Source organism: Manis javanica, chromosome 11 (genome assembly GCF_040802235.1).
Source record: "Manis javanica isolate MJ-LG chromosome 11, MJ_LKY, whole genome shotgun sequence".
In the NCBI taxonomy this organism is placed as follows: Eukaryota; Metazoa; Chordata; class Mammalia; order Pholidota; family Manidae; genus Manis; species Manis javanica.
Window position 1 is genome coordinate 37,067,994 of NC_133166.1, and position 21,938 is coordinate 37,089,931.

A 21,938-nucleotide genomic window follows, 5' to 3' on the forward strand; every position below is an offset into this window, starting at 1 on the left:
ATCAAACAACCACTTCCAAAAAAAAAAACTTTCTCTCTCAATGGGTTTTTTCTTCTCCTCCCTTGATTGATGGTTTATTCTTACCACAGAACTAATTGATTAAGGTGTCCTTGCTTGGTTATGAACTATGTGGCTTCTTTTTCATATTATTTTAATTAATATTGTTATTCCTGTGACTACAAAATAGAGCAGAATATGGATGTATGACTGCATAAACAACTGTCTTCCACTGGTCACAATTCTATAAATGGTTCAGTAATCACTTGAAATCTAATAAAGTAATGCTATTTCTACACAGCCAGTCAAATCAGATTAATTGCCGAGTTCAGAAGTCAACAGTTAAGCACTTTCACAGGCTGCTCTCACTACCAAACACACATTTGATCTGTACTGTTATACCACTTATGGGTATTTGCTTTAAAAAAAAATCAAATTTTTGATCAAGGTCAGAAAGCTTCAGAATAACTCATGGCAAGGATTCTTACAGAATATTCGGACTGAAGGCAGCCAAGTTCATTCCTGGTTAAAAATTCAGGTACCTTGGTGATGCAAGAATCAGTTTCCAGTATCTGAATAATACCTTTAGATTCAGCACTTTTTGAGCAAAGCAGTGGTGCTAGGGAGGAATGGGGAAGGACTGCTCAGTGGGTCCTGAAGTTTCTTTCCGGGTGATGAAAACGTCTTGGAACTACATAAAGGTGATGGTTGCACAGCATCATGAATGGACTAAATGCCATTTAATTGTACACTTGAAAATGGTTAGTTTAATGACTTCACTTCAATTTCTAAAAGTTACTATTTAAAAGGAAAAGAAAAGAAATACAAGGGTTTTTGGCAGACATGGACTTCACTGGGTGAAGTCCCCTAAAGAACAAAGGCTATACACCAACAAGGTCGAATGGGGTCACCCCACCACTTCACACAAAGCCCGGTGGAAAGCTAACAGTTCCCTCAGGTGGCCCCTAGTTTCAGTAATAGCTAACCCGCTCTTAATACCACGGGTAACTCACTTAGGTGAGAATGAGAAAGCGGCAAAATTCAGAATTTTCTAGAAAACCGCACCACCTATCACCTAGAAATCCCCTATGAGGAACAGAACTCCAGGGTAGAAAACACAGAAGCCATATTTTTTTGAAGGGTGTTTTTGTCTTGCGGAAGACGGTAGCCTCTGAGGGTTCAGTAAGCCTCAAGCATTAAATTTAAACCTAGGTGCTTAACTATAACGGATGCATTGTGCGCGGCGCCTCAGAGCGATATGCGCAAACCCAGTCTAAGCTTCTTTCCGTAACAACGAAGCTTTGTAACGACGAAGCTTTATTCAGACGCTCACCGCCATACTCATCCGCGGGAAGGCTCCCTCCTCAAGCCGAAGAAGGCGGGGCTTCCAGAAGGCACTCCCGCCACACGGCGCTAGGTGCGCCGCTGGGCTTCCTGGGAATTGTAGTATTTGTTATCCATCCTCTTTTGTTCAGGCCGGTATTGAGTGAACCAGAAAACTACAATTCCCGGAGCGCTCCGCGGCGGCGAGCAGCCTCGCGGTGACGACTGTGGCGGAGAAGGCCCGGATGGGCTCTGCGTTCTGGAGTGGCGCTGCTTGGGCTGGTGGCAGATTGCAGGCTCCTAGCGCTGCGGCTGAAGAGAACGGCGAGTGGTTTCGGCTTTTCCCTTCGGGGTTCCCGCAACGATGAGTGCTGCCCGGGAGTCCCATCCGCACGGGGTGAAGCGCTCAGCCTCCCCAGATGACGATGTAAATAATAATGGCGGAGTGGAAGAGGGTTGAGGCCTACCAAAGGCTGCGGTAGGCCGGAAAGGGTGGATGAAGAAGGAGGAAGCGCCTAAGGTGGCCCGAAGCGGGAGGGCCGACTTAGGGGGTTGGGGGTGGGGAGAGAACCAGAAGAATGACTTGAGAAATGCCTCCTTTTTTCAGTTCTGGTCGGGAGGTTTGAAGCGGTCCGCACGCTGAGTAGCCAGAGACCTGCGTAGGAAGGGGATTCGGTGAAGTACTAAGAGGATCGAGAAATGAAAGACCTTAGGAGATCATGTTTGCGTATTTGGGGGCAGATGAAGCTTCTTTCTGGGGTCTTCCTACTCAGAATCGAAACAGCAAGACTTCCCTGCTTTATAATTAAAATGGTCCTGTGACAATGTCAAGATGTTGGTGCAAATTTATACAAGTTTTCTGACCGGGGTTACTTTTGCAATGTCCTGCTAAGAGTAAACCAAGAACAGTATTGAACCGAAAAATTGTACCAGGGTAGTAATTTCGTACTGGCGCATGGTGGTGCAGTCTAAGACTTTGAGACCTAGAAGCCCATTTTGATATTCTTCCTGCCCCACAATTCCCCTCATGCCTCCCAAGTTCAGCAAACCATATATTCCTTAAAGTAACCCACTAATATTATCTTATGCATTCTGGGTGTTGGGAATTGAAAGATGAACAAGCATGGTGCTTGTCCAAGGCCTTTTTGTGTATCTGTCCTAGCACCTAGCGCAGTGTCATGGAAACTGCCGTAAATGTAAAACTAGGTCCTTCGTGCAATGTGTAAATGCCATTGGAAAAATGATTGGGAAATTTTGGGGAGGGGGGCATGGAGAGGTCATCTTTAAGGATGATGAAAGGACATTAGTTTTCTTTCGGTTATTTAAAGCACTATCAATTTCTGAGAACGTGTTATTTGTTTTCTATACTGCACTTCAGTGCCTTTATTAATATATCTTATTTTGAGAACCATACTGAATACTACTAGTACGTCAGTTGCAGCAAATGAGATGATGTTAAGACCCACCCCTTGAGATAGGTGATAAGGTTTGTACCGGAATACCAAGGATCTTTAAGGAAATTGATTTTAGCTCTGCAGAAATATTAGTATAAGATTTTGGGGATGAATAGTTATATAGTGAGATTTATTTATGCCCAATCTTCATCCCTGCTGCTGACTTTAGGTTTTTATTGTTGTTAGTATGATAACCCAATACTTGGGAATTTAGCTAGTCTTTTGAGTAATCTGGATGCCATTTTAAAAGCTATTAGATTGTTTCTGGTATTTAACTGTCACTTGATTATAAGAATCAAAACTCACAGAAATCATCTTTTAGCTTCACAAAATTGGTGGTTAGGTAACTTAACAAAGTTAAAGGGATTAAGGAATCAAGTCTTTACAGCTTCAGAGGGGATCAGTTAAAACTAGATGCCCTTCAAGAAGTATTCCAATCTTAGAAACATTCTCTTTGAAGGAAGTGGTTATAGTTGCAATTCAAGAATAGAGCCTAGGATATGGACACACTGTTTTACATTATAGTGCAGTAGAATAACCTGTCTCTTGATAGGGATTTTCTTAAGTCAGTTTCTTTCATCTGAATATTATTTTTTTAAGTTTTAAAAATAATATACATAAGTTTTTAAAAATAAACATTAAATTGTAGAAAATCAACTAATTATAATATGTAGTTGGTCAGCAGTTTCTAATGAACATCCACTGCATGTAAAAGATAAAGTTTTTTCTTTGCCCACTGACCTCACATGTTAAATGGTGGTAACAAACATTTCTAAGAATTACTAGGGTTTTTACTGAGGAAGTAGATTGCAGTTCTATGGTGAAGAGTATTAAGGATGAAGACAACTTTAAAATGGTTTCATGGTTTGATTGGAGTGGAGAAAAGAAAACTATCTTTTTAAGGAGCAGTAGGAAGGGAGAGGTTAATTTTAGTAGCTAATGGAGAACCTCTAAGAATGTGTCAGGCACCCTTGTGCTTTTCAGAATACAGCACTAAGGCACTGTACTTGCTGTTGTATGCTAAGGTCTTTGAAAGTAAGAACCAGAAGAACTTAATGATTGGAAAAAAACATTAGGATTAGAAGTTAAGTGTTGATGGTTTATGTAAAGACATGGAAAATATTCACTCTTTCAATGAAAATAGTTTGGCAGTGTTTTGGCTTTCAGACAACTGTTTTGCTTTTAACTTAATTCTATACATTTTATAACTGTAGTTCATAAACTACTTTCACATATTCTGTCTCATTTGATCATGTATAGTATGATGAGAAAAGAGCAGAGAACTTAAGGCTGGAGGACCACAGAGAGTCACTCAACCTCTTCAGTGTCCTTGTTAAATGGACTCTTGAGAGAATCTAAGTGAAAAAGTGATTTGTAAGTTGTAAAACACTATGCAATTCTTAGTTGGTGTTACTATTCTGGAGACAGTCTTTTAATGAAGCCTCTCTGTATAGATCAGGAATTAAAACTAAGAAGTTAATGCCAGGTCCAGGCTCACAGAAAACAAGTGATTTGATGAAAACTAGAACTTAAGCCTCACTGGTACTTTGGTGTTTTGTTTTGAACTATATATTGAGCCAAAATAATTAATTTTGTCTAAAAAAAAAATGAATTGCCAGATGGATAGAAGTAGAGATTTGGAACTTGGGTAGCCAAAATCCTGACAGCATATAAACCCCACCACCGACAGGAATTTGGAAAAACAGAAGTGTCCTGTGTATAGTTAATAAGGAATAAGGGCAGGGGGAAGATACTTGGGAATTATTGGTAGACTTTAAACTTTTTGATACTGTGCAAAAAAATTAATTGGCTAATTTGTTTTCCAGCTCGGATCTAGCAATTGGGAAGCAGCAGACTTAGGTAATGAAGAAAGAAAACAGAAGTTCTTGAGACTTATGGGTGCAGGAAAGGTAAGCATCAGATAATATGCATTTTTATTTTTATCTTTTTTGTGTCTGTTGTGTGAGAGATGAACTGAATATACTTGGATCCCATTTTCCCATTCTGCATAATTACTTTTGACATTGGGAAATACAGTTTATCTAACCAGCCATTTAAAATTTATACTACTTCTGAACCACTGCTGGGAGTCTCTGCCACTGGGCAACAAGATTTAGAGACTGTATAGAGAAAATACTTGATTTGAGGAGACTTCTGTGGAATAAGGAAGACGTGAAAGTTTATAATTTATTGTCAGTTAGTCTAATGATTTGGTAGAAGGTATCTCTGGGCAGAGCAATTGGTAGGTCTTTCATATTTTATAGCTCTCTCCAGCCCTTGAAGTAGTTGCCAAGCCTTTATCAAAAACCTAATACTAAAAATGTTTTGAAATCTTTCTGTTTGATTAACATAATAGAAATAGGTGCCAAGAAAACATTCCCTATTGGTAAAAACCCTCTTGTTCCTAGCAATTCATTTTTACATGCAAATACAGTGATCTCTAGATACTTATTTTTTGTGAGCATTAAATTTATTTTCCTAACATTGTTCCAATAATCTTCCTATAACCAGCTTTGGAAGAAATAGGAAAACTTTTTTTTCTCTTCTAAGCTCCTTAAATTGAAATTCTGCCCCTTGTTTATATTCCTATTTGGGAATGAGTTCATTTAGTTTACCACCAATTATTGATTACTAAATGATAAACACTGTACTGGGTCGTGGGCGGGGGGGTCATATAGATCAATAATACATCATTTAATGGATAAAACCAGATAATAAAAATATAGACTTATAATTGCAATGAAAGAACTATGTACATAGTGCTGTGGAATCAATAGATAAGCATAGCTAACTAACTGCCTTGGTAATAAAAGAAAGCTTCCCAGAAATAGAACTCATCTGAATCTGAAAGGATGAAGAGTTAGCCTGACTAGAACAGTGGGGTTAGGGAGAAATCATGAAAAACATTAAGACCTATACATAGGAAGCATTTGTATAATATCTCATTATAGATTTTCTAATAATTTATAATTTGTCATAGAAAGCCAAAGTTTCTCTTGGTTCATGCAATACAAGATTTACTAAGGATTTATAAAAGTAAATAATACTTCAGGGGCATGCTCAACCTAAGAATGAAGACTAAGTACTTAAAAAATAAAAACCTAACATAAAATGTTATGAAATTTAGTTAAGAGTCAATTAAATGTCAGTAACATGAGGGGTCAGGTGGCCAGATTGAATAATTAAACTCTTCTTTGGTTACCAATAAATGGACTGTTTAGCATACATTAAATATTTTGTTATAAAGGCCAAGATTGTAGCTTTGAAATTTTACATAGGATACTTGTGTTTTCTTGTTTGTTTTTAAAGCAGCCAACTTACTTCTTCCTAAGCATCACAGCTCTCTGGCCAGACAGCTAGGGTTTTTTTTGAGGTGCATACAATAAATTGCACAAATGTTAATGTACAGCTTGATATATGTACCCTTATGTAACCATCACCCAGATAAAGGTAGCAAGCATTCATTTTTTCACCTCCTTCACCTATTTCACCCATTCCCCCAACTCCTCCCCTATGGCAACTACTACCCAGTCTGATCTGTCTATGAGTCTGTTTTGTTTTGTTTGTTCATTTGTTATGTTTCTTGGATTCCACATACAAGTGAGTTCATATTTATTTCTTTGACTTTTTTCATTTAGCATAATACTCTCTAGGTCATCCATTGTTGCTAACAGCAAGTTTTTATTTTTATGGCTGAATAGTAGCCGATTGTATGTATGTACCACTTCTTTATTCATCTATGGATGGACACTTAGGTTGTTTCCATATATTGGCTATTAGAAATAATGCTGCAATAAACATAGAAGTGCATATATCTTTTTTAATTAGTGATAATATTTTCTTCAGGTAAATTCTCAAAAGTGGAATTGCTGGATCATGGTATATCTGTTTTTAATGTTTGAAGAAACCTCCATACTGTTTCCATAGTAACTGCACCAATTTACATTCTCACCAACAGTGTACAAGGTTCCCTTTACTCCACATCTTTGGCAATACTTAATCAATTCTTTTTGTTTTTTTTTTTGATACTAGTTATTCTGACTAGTGTGAGGTGATACCTCATTGTGGTTTTAATTTGTATTTCCCTGATGATTAGTAAAAGCATCTTTTTGTATGCCTGATAGCCATCTCTGTGTCTTTAGAAAAAATGTCTTCTCAGGCCCTCTGTCCATTTTTTAATCAGATCTGGGTTTTTTTGAGTTGTATGAGTTGTTTATATTGTTTGGATATTAGCCCCCTACCAGATATTTCATTTGTAAATATCTTCTCCCATTCAGTAGGTTGCCTTTTTGTTTCATTTATGGTTTCCTTTACTATGCAGAAGCTTTTTAGTTTGTAGTCCCACTTTTTTATTTTTGCTTTTGTTTCCCTTGCATGGGGAGACATGCCCAGAAAAAAATCAGTAATGCCAATGTTTAAGAGTTACTGCCTCTGTTTTCTTCTAGTAGTTTTATGGTTTCAGGTCTTATGTTTATATCTTCAATCTATTTTGAGTTTATTTTCATGTATGGTGTAAGACAGTGATCCAGTTTCATTTTTTGCATGTAGTTATCCAGTTTTCCCAGCATCATTTATTGAAGAGAGTAATTTCTCCATTGTGTGTTCATGCCTCCTTTGTCATTTATTAATTGATCTGTGGTATTTTTCATTGATGTATATGTCTAGTTTTTGCCAATATCATACAGTTTGCTTATGCTAGGTTTGTAGTACAGTTTGAAATCAGGGAGCGTTGGTATCCCCAGGTTTGTTCTTTCTCAAGATTCCATTGGCTGCACAGGGTCTTTTGTGGTTCCTTACAAACTTAAGGTTATTTGACCTAGATCTGTGAAAAATGTCATTGGGTATTTTGATAGGGATTGGGCTGAATCTGTAATTACTTGGGGTAGTATGACCATTTTAACAATATTAATTCTTCCTTTCTATGAGCATGGGATATCTTTCCATTTATTCTATCATCTTCAGTTTCTTTCATCAGTGTAGAGTTTTCAAAGTTTCAGGTGTTTCACCTCCTTGGTTCGATTCATTCCTAGGTATTTTATTATTTTTGATCCAGTTGTAGATGGGATTGTTTTCTTAAATTTCTCTCTGCTAGTTCATTATTTGTATATAGAGATGCAACAAGTTTCTGTGTGTTGATTTTGTATCCTGTAACTTTACTGAATTCATTCTAATTTATTGGTGGAGTCTTTAAGGTTTTTGATACATAGTATGTCATCTGCAAATAGTGAGTTCTACTTCTTTTCTAATTTGGATGCCTTTGATTTCTTTTTGTCTTACTACTGTGGTTAGAACTTCTAGTACTGTGTTGAGTGAAACCAAGAGGTCATTCTTATCATGTTCTTGATCTTAGAGAATTGATTTCAACTTTTCACCATTCAGTATGTTGTTTGTTGGTTTGTCATACATGGCCTTTATTATGTTGAGATACATTCCCTCTCTATACCCATTTTGTTGAGGGTTTTTATCATGAATGGGTGTTGAACTTAGTCAAATGCTTTTTCAGTGTCTATTGAGATGATCACATGGTTTTTATCCTTTTGTTAATGTATTGATTTGCAAATAGTGAACCGTCCTTGCATTCCTGGAATAAATCCCACTTGGTTGTGGTGAATGATCCTCCTCATATATTTTTTAATTTTGTTTGTTAATATTTTATTGAAGATTTTTGCACATATGTTCTTTCGGGATGTTGGTCTGTAATTTATTTATTTTTATTTATTTTTTATGTAGTGTCTTTGTTTTGGGTATCAGGATGATTCTGGTCTTATGGAATGAATTTGGAAGCTTTCCTTCCTTTTCGGTTTTTGACATTGTTTAAGAAGGCTAAGTATTAACTCTTTTTAAAAGTTTGGTAGAAGCCTTCTTTGAAGCCATCTGGTCCTAGAGTTTTGTTGGGGTTTTTTGATTACTGATTCAATTTTGTTACTAGTAATTGGTCTGTTCACATTTCTTCCTGGTTCAGTCCTGAAAAGTGTATTTCTAGGACTTTATTCTTTTCTTCTAAGTTGTCCAATTCATTTATAGTAGTATCTTGTAATCATTTGTATTTTGGTGATGTCAGTTGTAACTTCTGTTTAATTTCTGATTTTATTTGAGTTTTGTTGTTTTTCTTTTTAGAGGAGTCTAGCTAGCTGAAGGTTTATCAATTTTTAATCTTTTCAAAGAACCAGCTCTTAGCTTCATTTATCTTTTGTATTTTTGGGGAGTGGTCTCTATTTGATTTATTTCCACTCTGATCTTTATTATCTGTTTATTTCTTCTTGAGATAGGCCTTTCTTGCTATAAACTTCCCTTTTAGGACTGTTTTTACTGAATCCCAAAGATTTTTAACCATTGTGTTTCTATTTTATTATTCTCCAAGTATTTTTTTATTTCTTCTTTCATTTCTTCAATGACCCATTGGTGATTCAGTAGCATGCTGTTTTAGCTTTCACATACTTGTGTTTTTTCCATTTTTTTCTTCTTGTAATTGATTTCCAGTTTGGGAAAAGATGCTTGATAGGTCTTAAAGTTACTGAGACTTCTTTGTGACCTAACATGATCTCTGCTGGAGAACATTTCAGGTACATTTGAGAAGAGTAAGTATTCTGTTTTTGATGTAACATTCTTTATATATATGTTAGGTCCATTTTGTATAATATGTTGGTCAAAGCCACTATTTCTTTGTTTTCTTCTGGATGATCTATCCATTGATGTAAGTAGGGGGTGTTAAAGTCCCCTTCTATTAAATTGTATTACTGTCAATTTCTCTTATATGTCTGTTAACATTTGCTTTATTATTTAGATGATCCTCTGTTGGGTGCATAAATATTTATAATTGTTATACCTTCTTGTTGGATTGAGCCTTTAATCATTATATAATGTCCTTTGTCACTTGTTACAGTCTTTGTTTTAAAGTCTTATGTAAGTACTGCTACACCAGCTTGCTCTTTTTTTTTTCGTTTGCATGGAATATCTTTCCATTCCTACAGTTTCAGTCTCTCTGTGTCTTTAGGTCTAAAGTAAGTCTCTTGTAAGCAGCAAATAGATGGATGGGTCTTGTTTTTTTATCCATTTTAGTCACCCTTTGTCTTTTGGAGCATTTAGTCTATTTTAAAGTGATTATTTATGGGTACATATTTATTACCATTTTGTTTTACCATGTATTACCATGTTTTCTGGTTGTTTTTGTCAGTCTCCTCTGTCCTTTCTTCCTAATTGTCTTCTTCTGTGCATTATGACTTTTAACGTATGGTTTGATTACCTTTTTCTTTTTGTGTATCTGTTACGGGTTTTTGGTTTGTGCTTACCATGAGGGCAGCTGTGGATGGAAGGGGTGCTTGTCAGAGCTGTGCTAATAAGATGGCTGGGGAAGAGAGATGCCCTAGTTGGGTGAATCCACATGGCACTGTGCTTGCTAGTGCCACCTTGGTGGGACTACTAGATCTATAGTGCAGCAGGGTCCAGGAAACCACCTTGGTTATGTCTGGAGTTGGTATGTGTGCTCTGACCCTGCTGAGGTCCACATTATCAGTGTTGCAGGGGGAATGTAAATAATGGCGCTCACAAGCACCTCTAGTCCCAGAGAGTTCTGGCAGTTTCTAACCATTTGATGGGTGCTTTAGTTCTGAAAATTGCTTTCCCCCACCTATAGTATGGCTGCATTTTAAACTGAAAACTACGACTTCTTTTCTGTGCTCCACGGCACCAAATCTGTGCTCCGAAACCTCAGTGATGACCATCCCTACTGCAGGGCTCTGTTGAGGTGCTGCTCCCACTGTTACCATGTCTCTGTCTCTCATGCCATTTTGTGTGTGGTCTTTTTATCCCTCGCTGTGCAGAAGGCATTCGGTCAGGTCTCGGTTCCCTTTTTTTTTTAAGGCATCATTGATACACACTCTTATGAAGGTTTCACAAGAAAAACAGTGTGGTTATTACATTCACCCTTATTATTGAGTCCCCCCCCCATACCCCATTGCAGTCACTGTCTATCATTTCCCTTTCCTACCCTGGCTAGAATGTAAATGTAAGTTCCATAAACACAGGGATCTTAATTTAGTCCTTTTTCTTTACTATACCTCAGAAGCCCGGAATACTGTCAGGCATATACTAGACACTCAGTAGTTATGTTAAACTAGTGGTCTCAGATTCTGTTTTCTGCCTTTTTATAGAAAGAACATACTGGTCGTCTTGTTATAGGAGATCACAAATCAACATCTCACTTCCGAACAGGTAAGAAAATAAAGTATAATTAAAGTGGAGGTACAAAATTTGGAACATGAGGTATTTGTGAGCATTTTGGGACATTTAACTTCTGTGTTTGTTAATGATTAAAATATTAGAATTAGAATTGTGTATTGTATATTTAAACATAGTATGTATGAGATGTAACAATTAGTATATGTTTTGATTTTTAAAAGATTTGAGAGTATCAGTGAATTGGCCTTTTTGTCTTCATTTTTATGATTCATATATTTTGATTGCAGTGAGGCTATGCCTCTTGACAACTGTAGCAGTATGTATTGAATTTATGTATTTTTTATTTCATTAATTAATGTACAATGTTTTAGTCAGCACATTTATACTGGTTTTGAGTTTTTTCTCTTGTTTTAAAGAGTATAAGGTTGTTGCATAGGCTGAAGAAACTAACTTAATTTTAGGGAAAAAACTTTTATATATTTCTGTAATATAAACTGAACATGAATTTGAATTCAGTCTGTTGAAAAATTAATGTTTTTTATTTAAAATTGACCCTAATTTTGACACTATTAATAACAGGGCATAATGACCTAGGTTATATTTAATAAACCTTTTAACTTAAATAAACTTTCGTAGCACTAAACATGTAGCACATATTAGGAATGGGTCTTTTTTTATAACATTAAAAAATTATTTCAGATTGATGTGTATTACTTACAAAAGGGAGGGTCCCTGAGCTTTGCAGATTGGTAAAATATTTGCTGCATAATTTTTGTTAAACTGGGACTTAATAAAAATAATGGAGGCACACCACTATTTGTGATTAAAATGTGAAATTCCTCTTATATTTACAAATTAAAATGTCATGCATAGAAAGCTGCTTATAAGTAGTTATTTTGTATTCTTCAACATACAACAGTATAAGCAACAAAGTATATGTCAGAATGTTTGTGATAAAGTAACAAATGAACATTTCAGATAAGTTTGATGCCTTAATAAACTGAAATGTAAAAAAAGGCAAATTTATAAGGCAAAAAATTGCTTGCCTTTTCACTACTCTGTTCAAAGACAGAAGCTTTTATTGGTGGCTAGGAGAAAACTTTCATTTTCAGGAGAACAGCTATTTATTAGACTACAATTAAACTAAAACAGTTAATGCCCAAAGTTCTTAATATCAAATATTTATAATATCTGAACTTAAGGCAGTTCTTTCAGAGAGACTTGTCTCTGGTTTGAATTATCACACAGAAAAATATAAGTTCATCGTTATAGTTTTGTAGTTCACAGGATTGTTCACTAAAGTATTTTATGTATGTTGCGTAAATACCTATGGTATAGAAACCCATCAGAAAATTTTTTGTAAAATCAGTCACAGAGAAATCAGCCCTGAACATAATAATAGCATCTGTATTATGGGGATTTTTTTTGTATAATCAGATATTTTTATTAATTTGACTGAAACATAACCAAAGTACACTGGACATGCAGGGGAAGAAGACAAGAAAATTAATGAAGAACTGGAGTCTCAATATCAGCAAAGTATGGACAGTAAATTATCAGGAAGATATCGACGACATTGTGGACTTGGCTTCAGTGAGGTAGTAACTAATGTGTTTTCATTAAATAGGAAGATATTCAGCTTCCAAGTTGACACTATTTATTTCTATTAGTGTTCTTGATTGCTAATCTATGTAGAAAGCTTTATTTAGTTACTTAACACTTTTTATATGCCCAAGTAGGTCTTTGTAGATAATAGAGATTTTTGAGAGTTTGTAAAGTCTGCTTAATCATTAGGGCATATCTTTGATAGGCATGAACAAGATATAAGTTGGATGAAATACTTCATGTAAATACTGTTTTGTAGAAGTCTGTTTTGTAAGTGATCTCTTCATATTACAACCACTAGTTAATTATTCCAAAGTAATATGCAAAACCTATAACAGCTGTTTTTCACATCTCCATGGATCATTGGTTAACCTAAAAAAATAGTTTTGTTCAGGAAAATATATGATACTTTTCAAACTTAGTGTCAGGAAGGGAGTCAGGTGCATGGTCTTCAGAGCCCTTTCCTAAAACAAAATCCTCTCAAGTCCTAATGTATAAAACACACAGATATGCCTTAGTTCTTCCCTAGGTAGCCTATGATCATAAAATAGTCTGAAAACAATGGATTTACTGGCTAAGGAGTAGACTGTTCTAAGACTTGTGACAAAAAGGTAGGGTCTTTCCCAGTTTTTGTACTGGGTAAGTGTATTTATTAAAGCCTGCTGATTGATGTTTATAGGCAGAAGATCATGATGGAGAAGGTGATGTGGCTGGAGATGATGATGATGATTCGCCTGATCCTGAAAGTCCAGATGATTCTGAAAGTGATTCAGAGTCAGAGAAAGAAGAATCTGCTGAAGAACTCCAAGCTACTGAGCACCCTGATGAAGTGGAGGATCCCAAAACCAAGAAAGATGCAAAAAGCAACTATAAAATGATGTTTGTTAAATCCAGTGGTTCATAACTCCAGAACACTTAGTCTTTGTATTAAAAGTAAGCCTTATTGTTATAATGCACAGTGGAGGACTGCTTATAGAGCACAGACCTTTGTATTATAATTTTTAAAAAGGCCCTTTTAAATAATTACAAAGAGTGTTTGCTTTCAGATGCCATGGGTTACACTTTTATGGGCATGACTATAACCATTTTTGTAAAGAGTAAGAGTTGTATAAAATAAGAAATACAGTACTCAATTTCCTTTCATATTATAGTATCAAACCTAATCTCACCTTATTACCCCTTCAAATAGTTAAGGGGGAGACACTATTTTTGTTTGTGGTAGCTTTTCCATCTTTTTTTGTTCTTCCCTATTTTTCTCTTAAAAAAGTTTATCTGATACTGTGATGTGTTCATGAAAAAGTTATACTTTGTTATTGGCAGCAGAAATAAGCATGATGAATAGTTCTACAATCTAAATTGATACTGGCAAAAGATTAGGCATGTAAGTTTACTCTTACTAATTCAGCTCTACTCTTTTGGACCAAAGCAACACAAGAGCAAATACTTTTCACACCTATTAGGATGAAGTTGCAACTGTAATACATTTGGAATATGATCCCAAGCAGTCTTTATATAATTTGAGTTACATTGTAAGACTTTTTGATAAATTTTGGCCGCTTTTTACAGAAGAAATTACTTCTCTGATCATTTGGTCCTATCTGTTTAGGAATGTGTAAAACAATTTTTTTTTTTTGAGGTAATATGTGACCAAAGTTAATTTTCTTCCTAAGGCCTAAATAAAGAGAAAGCAGTTTCCCGTTTCCTGTATTTGGTTGTGATACCTTTATCCCCATTATCTACAAATGAGTAATGAATGAAAAGCTCAAATTCTCTTCATTTTATCCCAGTGCTGTTATCCTGATCTAATTACCAAAAGTAGTATTGCTGATTATGTTACTGCTTCTGTTGGAGTGAGATTAGACTCATCTGGTGTTATGTGGTTGATATGTACAGCCAATTAAATACAGACTGCATTATGGGCTGGTCAGTGATCTTTGAATAATTGGGTCCAAAATCTTAATGCTTTTAGATTTTTCCTGTCATTTTGAAATTTAGAATCTTACTGTGTATTGACCAGAACAGGTGATTTCTGTTCTGGCATCCATCCTGAAATGTTTATATATCAGTAGTCCCCAGCACTTTTTTTTCATGTATTATAATAGGTGCTATTCTTCATAGTAAACACTGAGTCACTGGGTAGTTGGCAGGATGTATGACATTTCATGGATATGTGTTTGATTAAGCTTGCTTTTATTCAACAAATTACATTAGCCATTATCAAATACCTATTCTGTAGAGTTGCCATTACAACTAAATTAAATAGAAAGTGAAGACTGATTTATGTTTTAAGAGTGGAAAAGGGAGACCAGTAATATGTTTTAAAAAGTATTTTCATCAGTTTGTTTAAATATGTTGCATAGTTTAGAAGTCTTGGTTCTTAAGTAGAAGAGCCTTTTAAAATACAACATTGGAAGACCTTTTTCCTTAATCTCTAAATAGAGAAACTCTCATTCCAGTTAGTATATTATTGGATATTAACATATTTCAGGGTTGCAATAAATATAGGTCTGTCGGTCAATGTTGCCTAGTGTCCCAGCATCACATTCAACATCATGGCTGTCTTTAAACAAACATTAGGGGTTTTTCTTTTCCCTTATCAAATTGGAGGGAAAAACATTAAAGGAAAGCAGATGCCATGCCATCTTGATATCCCTAGTAAAGTACCAGATGAGAAATACAAACTTATTTTTGTGCAGTGAAACATACTTCTCCCAAGGGTTGCCTATAGCAGTGATCTAACAGTCCTTTTATCAAAAAGGTTTTCAGGAACACAGGTTCCAATTTTGTGTGTATTAATAGTTCTCAAATATGTAGTTTTTCAAACCTGGGGGAATCAAAGGCAAGGAAATAAGTTGGAAGTGATTGTTCTGATTAAACAGTAGTTTGAGAACAGATAGGTCACATTCTTTGAATAAACTTGTAGGAAAAATTTCAATTACCTGGTTAACTTTAGTGACCACATACTGCACACAGGGCTTTAGTTCCACCACAACCACATCCCAGATACTTTCAATATCCAACTTTATCTCTGAAATCACTTAGAAATCTCACCTCTGACCATGACAGCTGTCTTTTACACATGTTCAAATCAGGGCATTGTCTGTCCTCACCTGCTTCATAAGCCCTGTCTAGATTTTTAATTGATCTATTCAGTGTCAGTGTTGTCAGTATTCCAGATAAACCTCCCCAGTCATACCTTCCCGGAAAGTTCCAATCCTACATGTTTCCAATCCTGTACAGGTTATTTCTATAGAAAAAGACCACAATTACATAAATCAGTACTACTAAAAATTGACCTTAATATTGCATGTTAATGATTTTCTTCTTTTTTCCCCGTTCTCCTTAGCAATTGTTTAAAGCCTCTATTTTCTCTCTCTCCTCTCTCTCTCTCTCTCTCTCTCTCTCTCTCCTACATACAAATAACAAACTAGTAGAGAGGGAAATTAAGACAATACCATTTACAACTGCATCAGAAGGAATAAAATACCTAGGAATAAATATTAACCAACAAGGTGAAAGACCTGTATTCTAAAAACTAAAATATTAATGAAATTGAAGATGATACAAAAGACTCCATTCAATTCTCATTGATAGAATTAATACTGTTAAAGTGACCATACTACCCAAAGAAATCTACAGTCAGTGCAATCCCTATCAAAATACCAATGGCATTTTTCACAGTACTAAAGCAAATAACCCTACAAATTTGTATGGAACCACAAAAGACCCCAGATAGCCAAAGCTGGCGGTGTCACATGCCCTGATTTCAAGCTACACTACAAAGCTAATCAAAACTGGTACTGGCGTTATCAGATACATAGATCAAGAGAACAGGATAGTAAAAAAATTAACCAGTGCTTACGTGATCAGTTAATAAATGACAAAGGTAGGAATATACAAGAGGAAAAAGACAAGTCTCTTCACAAATGATGCTAGGAAACCTGGATGACTACTGCAAAAGAATGAAATGATCACTTAGACCATATACAAAAAATAAAATGGACTAAAGACCTAAATATAAGACCTGAAACCATAAAACTCAAATGATGACACTGGCAGCACTGTCACTGGCATTAATTTTTTTCTGGATGTCTCCTCAACATATCCAGAAATATTTGCAAGGGAAACAAAAGCAAAAATAAAGTGGGACTAGAATTAAAACAACTCCCAACAATTCCACTTCTGGGAATTTACCTGAAGAAAAGAAAATTTGGAAAGATTGATACACACAGTTTTTGTTTTTGTTTTTTAATCACAGTATTATTTACAATGTATGGAAGCAACTTAGATGTCCATCCAAAGATGAGGATAAAGAAGATAGGATTCATATATGCAATGAACTGTTAGCCACAAAAAAGAATGAAATTTTGCCTTTTGTGACAACATGGATGGACCTGGAGGGTATTATGCCAAGTGAAGTAAGTCAAATACTGTAGAATCTCAATTATTGTGGAATCCAAAAAATAAAACAAATGAACAAACAGACTCAAAACACAGAGAACAAACTGGTGGTTCCTACCAGGGAGGAGGGGTGGGAGAGGAGTGAAACAGGTGGAGGAAAAAGAATTTGCAGTATCTTGATCTGGGTGATGGTTACATAGTATATACTTGTCAAAACTCATCAAGTTGTACGCTACTACTTGTGCATTTTACTATATATACCTCTAAAAAAAAAACCTGTTCTCCAATATGTGACCTCTTTACCCCTTCACTACAGTTAATCCTTTGCTTCTCGTGAACCTTGAGTTGCTTTTTATTACCTTTTGAGTTTTCAACCTCTCAATCTATTGACTTCTCTGTCAGCTTGTCACCCAAGCCTCCAAATGTTTCATGATTAAAAAAATTTTTTCTAGATGCCACACAACTTCAGATGTAGTCCTATCTCCATATCTACTACATCCAATTTTAATAACTTGTTACTGCCTCTTCATTGACATCCCCTTCTTCCCCAATCCACTTCAATGTGGCTTCTACCCAACTATGATAAATACACTACTTTCATCAAATCAATGATTCTCATTTTCCTAAAACAGGTACTTTTCATTCCTTGCTTGACCTGTTAGCAGTACTTGTTAACCAGTAGTCTTCAAATGAATATGCATTCTTGGGATATATGAGGGAGTTCAACAGAGTCAATTACATGACTCTGTACATCCATATGTATTTGTTCCTAAATTGAGCTCCCTAAAAACCAGCTCTCCTTTCAGTGGTCTTTCCCATTAGAGGAAGGGAAGGCAATACCTCTCACCCCAAACCTCACTGTGTTTAATGGTCCTAAGTAGCAGTCTTTCAAGACTCTAAAGAGACAATTTTGAAACAGTGATGTTGAGGCCTGAATGACTACTTTTGCAAGTCAGGTAGTTTCCAGTTATATGCCTTCAATAAAATTGGTACACAATGAACTGTCAGCTGACAGATTTACTAGAAATATATTTTGATGAAAAAAAACTATGAAGTTTGGCCTAAATTCCAAGAGAGGAGGACTGAGTCAAGTTGCTAAAACCTATTATTTATTTTCATGTGAGCAAGTGCCTTCATCTACAAAAATAGAAAGTAGAAATTTTTTCCTTTAGGAACTCCAAGTCTACACATGTTGTATCTCATCTCCATCATTTCTCTTTATTTTCACCCATTTTCTGTTTCCCTTCTTGTGATTTGAACAGTGTATACTCTGATTCCAATTTTCTATTCAATTTTACGATTTTTAAGCTTTTTTTAAAAGTTCTGTCGGCTCACATTTTACTCTGTTTCATCATTTTCTCTTGTATTTGTGGTATCTGCTCTTATTTTATAAAGATGAATCTTCCATTAAGGTGTTAAGATTATCATGAATTGTTTGATCATTTTCAAATATTCTGAGCCAATATTTTTCTGGTGTTCATCTACCATTTATTTTTATTGATCCTTTTTTCTCTACTGTAACATCCTCATACAAAGACTGTGCTAGGTCTATTATTTGACCAACTGCAAATATTCATTGAGCACCTACTATGTACCAGGCACTATTCTAGCCACTGGAAGAGTACAGCAGTGAACAAAATCAGTCCCTGTGTTAATGAAGCTTACACTTAGTGAGGGGTGACATTATTAACAAATATATATCAGATGTGATAAATATTAAGAAAACAGGGTAGTCAATGGATACAATGAAAGTAATAGAATAAGCTAGGGGCAACAGAGTTATGAGATGAATTCAAAGATCGTTTCAGATGTCTCCTAGTTTTGTTGAAGCTAGAGTTTGCACTTTATCATTCTCCTTGTTGCTTTGGGGTGTTCCAAGGGAACAAAGAAAGGACTTCAACTCTTCAGTCTCCAAATTGGAAGTACCCATTAACTTTTCACATCCAAATTACCATAACTTGAACCCCCACAGATTTGATATCTGAACTTCAGCTCCCCACCCCATTCCAAAAGCATTCCACAATTACTCCTGGCATGGGAAAACTGAAGTAATGTATGTTCCTGTATGCTCCCCACAAGGTAGGCCTACCAGTTACAGAACAATGCCTTCCCTGTTTTCTCCATCTCCCAAGACTTCTTCTGTTCACTGCCCTCAAAGCTGTTTCAAGAAGCCTAACTCACACTACCAAAAACATGCCTATTTTGCCATTACTAGTACCCAAGATGTTGCCTCCCAAGGTTGAATTTCAAATAGAGACATTTTGCCTGACAATCTCTTCAAACCTGAAATTATTTCCAAAAGGACTGTTATATAAGAAATAAAAGATTAGTCCTGAAAACTTAAGCTAATGATTAGTAAACATGAAACTTAGCTTTGATCGTCCAAACAGGAAGGCTTTCTTTCCAAAGCCAAAAGAAAATATACAACTCTTATAACCCATATCTAGTTAAACTTGTGATGTGTTTTCTTTTACAAAGCAAACTACTGGTATTAAGTTCCAAGTAGAATTTACCATGTGGATCTTTCTTTTCTGGAGTATTATCCTTAAACTAAGAGTTTCCAACCAGGAATGATTTTGGCCGCCTGGGAACATTTGGCAACGTCAAAGATACTTTTGTTACTACTGGGAGGTGCTCCTGGTATGTAGTGGGCGGAGGCCAGGGATGTGCTGAAGGGGCTACTCTGCACAGGAGACCCTACAGCAAAGATTATCTGGCCCAAAATGTTAGTGTTGGTATTGAGAAACCCTACCCTTAGACCCAGGTAAGATGGGCTCCTGCCTTGGGGCCCATTGTTAGAGGGCTCTACATACCTTAAATATATACATATTTATCAGAAGAATCTGCCACTAAGAACAGGTATAGTGCAACCTAAAACCTTAAAACATTTATCATGACAAGAAAAATCTTCCACATATTTTGTCCTATGATTGAAACCAAAGGTGACTGTTCAAATTCCATGATGGTTTATGTGTTTTGACACTGCTAATGTCAGAGACAGACACTGCTTCATTTGAGTGGCAAAGGATTTCAGTAAGAGAAAGAATAACTGATTCGTAAATCCTTGTCAGACAGATGTAATTCTTGTATCATGAGGTACTGTTTCCCAGGAGTGGGAAACAGTGAAAAGGGCTAGGATTCACATAATTGAAATCTCTTAAAGAGAGAAAATATGTGTGAAGAAAATCCATTTTTAAGGAGATGAAGGATAAGAATCTTCCCAAACTGACAAAAGTCATCCACCCATTGATCTGAGATCTACAAATTCCAAAGTGGATAGAGATAAAATCACATCTAGGCATATTCTAGTGAAAGTGCAGTGAACCAAAGACAAGAAGTAGGTGCAGCAGAGAAAAGACACATTATCTTTAAGGGTGTGAAAATGTGACAGTTGACCTCTCAATATAAATAAAAGAGGCCCAAAGACAATATAATGATACCATCAAAGCACTGAAAAAAACCCACCAACTTAGAATCCTATACCCAGTGAAAATATTCCTCAAGAGTAAAGATAAAGAAATTTGTGCTAGCTAACCTACACAGGGCTTCTGATCACTGAGAAAAGAGAAGCACACACTATGACTCCCACATTCAACCCAGTTTTCTTCCTGAGGTCATTTTTCAACCACAGCAAAGGAAACAAGCATAAACAGAAGCAACAGACTCACTGGACGGAAGAAACAGAGACCATCATGCAGGTCTGCCAGGGAGATTGAGATTTAGAGGGAAGAATACTGGAGAGAGGAGAAATGGAGAGTCCCAAGATCTATATAGAGATACTCCCCTGGGTCCTTGGCAGACTCCTACGCTGTACCTAGGACAGAGTCCCTAGGGGAGTCCATCAAAGAACAGCTGCTTAGAGATTAATAGCTGAAGAGCTGCTCAGGCTGTCAGCCACAGCTTTTGGGATGGGCAATCCACCTTGAGGGGGAAAGTGGTACCAAACGCTGACCTCATACTTCCTGTCTTTCCTCTGGATCTTGGCTCCATAAACAGCTTTGATAGCTCTCCAGGGCCTTCAAATATGTTCTTTATATTTAGCCTTCTTTTCTATTTGTTCTCAGTGGGAAAGTTGGTTCAAAGCAAACACATCTGCCTTTGCTAGAAGCAGAATTCTTTCTTCCTACAAAATATTTAAGATTTTAAAGGCCTAAATAAACAAAGGCACATATCATGTGCATGGATTAGAACACTTAATGTTCTAGAGATGCAATACTCTCAAAAGCAATCTTCATGCCATGTGGTGTCAACAGGAAAAGAAAACCCAGCTGGCATGGGGGCGGGGCTGAAACTTGGCAGGTTAGTTCTAAAATTTATAAGGAAATGTAAAAGACCAAAGATAGCCAAGGCACTTATAAAGAACAAGAACCAGATAGACACCTTGCTTTTCTGATTTCAACACTTACTAGGAAGCTCCAGTAGCAGTGTGATGTGGGTATGATGAGAGACAAACAGGCAATGAAATAGAAAAGAAAGAACCCAGAAATAGATTCACACATACACAGATACTTGATTTATGACAAAGGTGGCAGAGGACAGCAGTAGGGAATGATAGATTCTTCAATAAGTGGATATTTCTATGGAAAAATGAAACCTGATGTCCACTTCATACCTCAATGAAAAATCAGTTCTAGGTGGACTGTAGATTTGTAAAAAGGTAAAACAATAATGTCCCTAGAAAATATCACGAGAACATTTTTATGATATTAAGTATCGGAAGTCTTTTTAAACCAGATGCAAAAAAACCACAAACTCTAAAGGAAAAAGATTTACACACACAATTACCTTAAGATTAGTAAGGCCTATTCATTAAGACACTATGAAAGGCAAGCCACAGAGCCGGAGAAGTGTTTGCAATGCATATGATCAGTAAGAGGCTCTGTGTCAGATATTTCTTATGCTCCACTGCACATCCTCTTGGCCTTCATTTTACTCTAGGTATTCTTCCTGTAGGGTTTCATTTCAGCTACGTCTCTAACT

The 21,938-nt window shown here is 36.1% G+C and overlaps 1 protein-coding gene across 1 annotated transcript; it reads left to right on the forward strand.

Annotated features, from left to right (window-relative positions):
• The first annotated feature begins 1,535 nt into the window (after positions 1 to 1,535).
• Positions 1,536 to 14,257, forward strand: C11H11orf58 (chromosome 11 C11orf58 homolog). Its single transcript, XM_037026871.2, has 5 exons — positions 1,536 to 1,747; positions 4,601 to 4,684; positions 10,925 to 10,985; positions 12,441 to 12,550; positions 13,237 to 14,257. Exons 1-5 carry the CDS (start codon positions 1,685 to 1,687, stop codon positions 13,459 to 13,461), a joined length of 543 nt encoding a protein of 180 aa, XP_036882766.1. The 5' UTR covers positions 1,536 to 1,684; the 3' UTR covers positions 13,462 to 14,257.
• Positions 14,258 to 21,938: the final 7,681 nt, after the last annotated feature.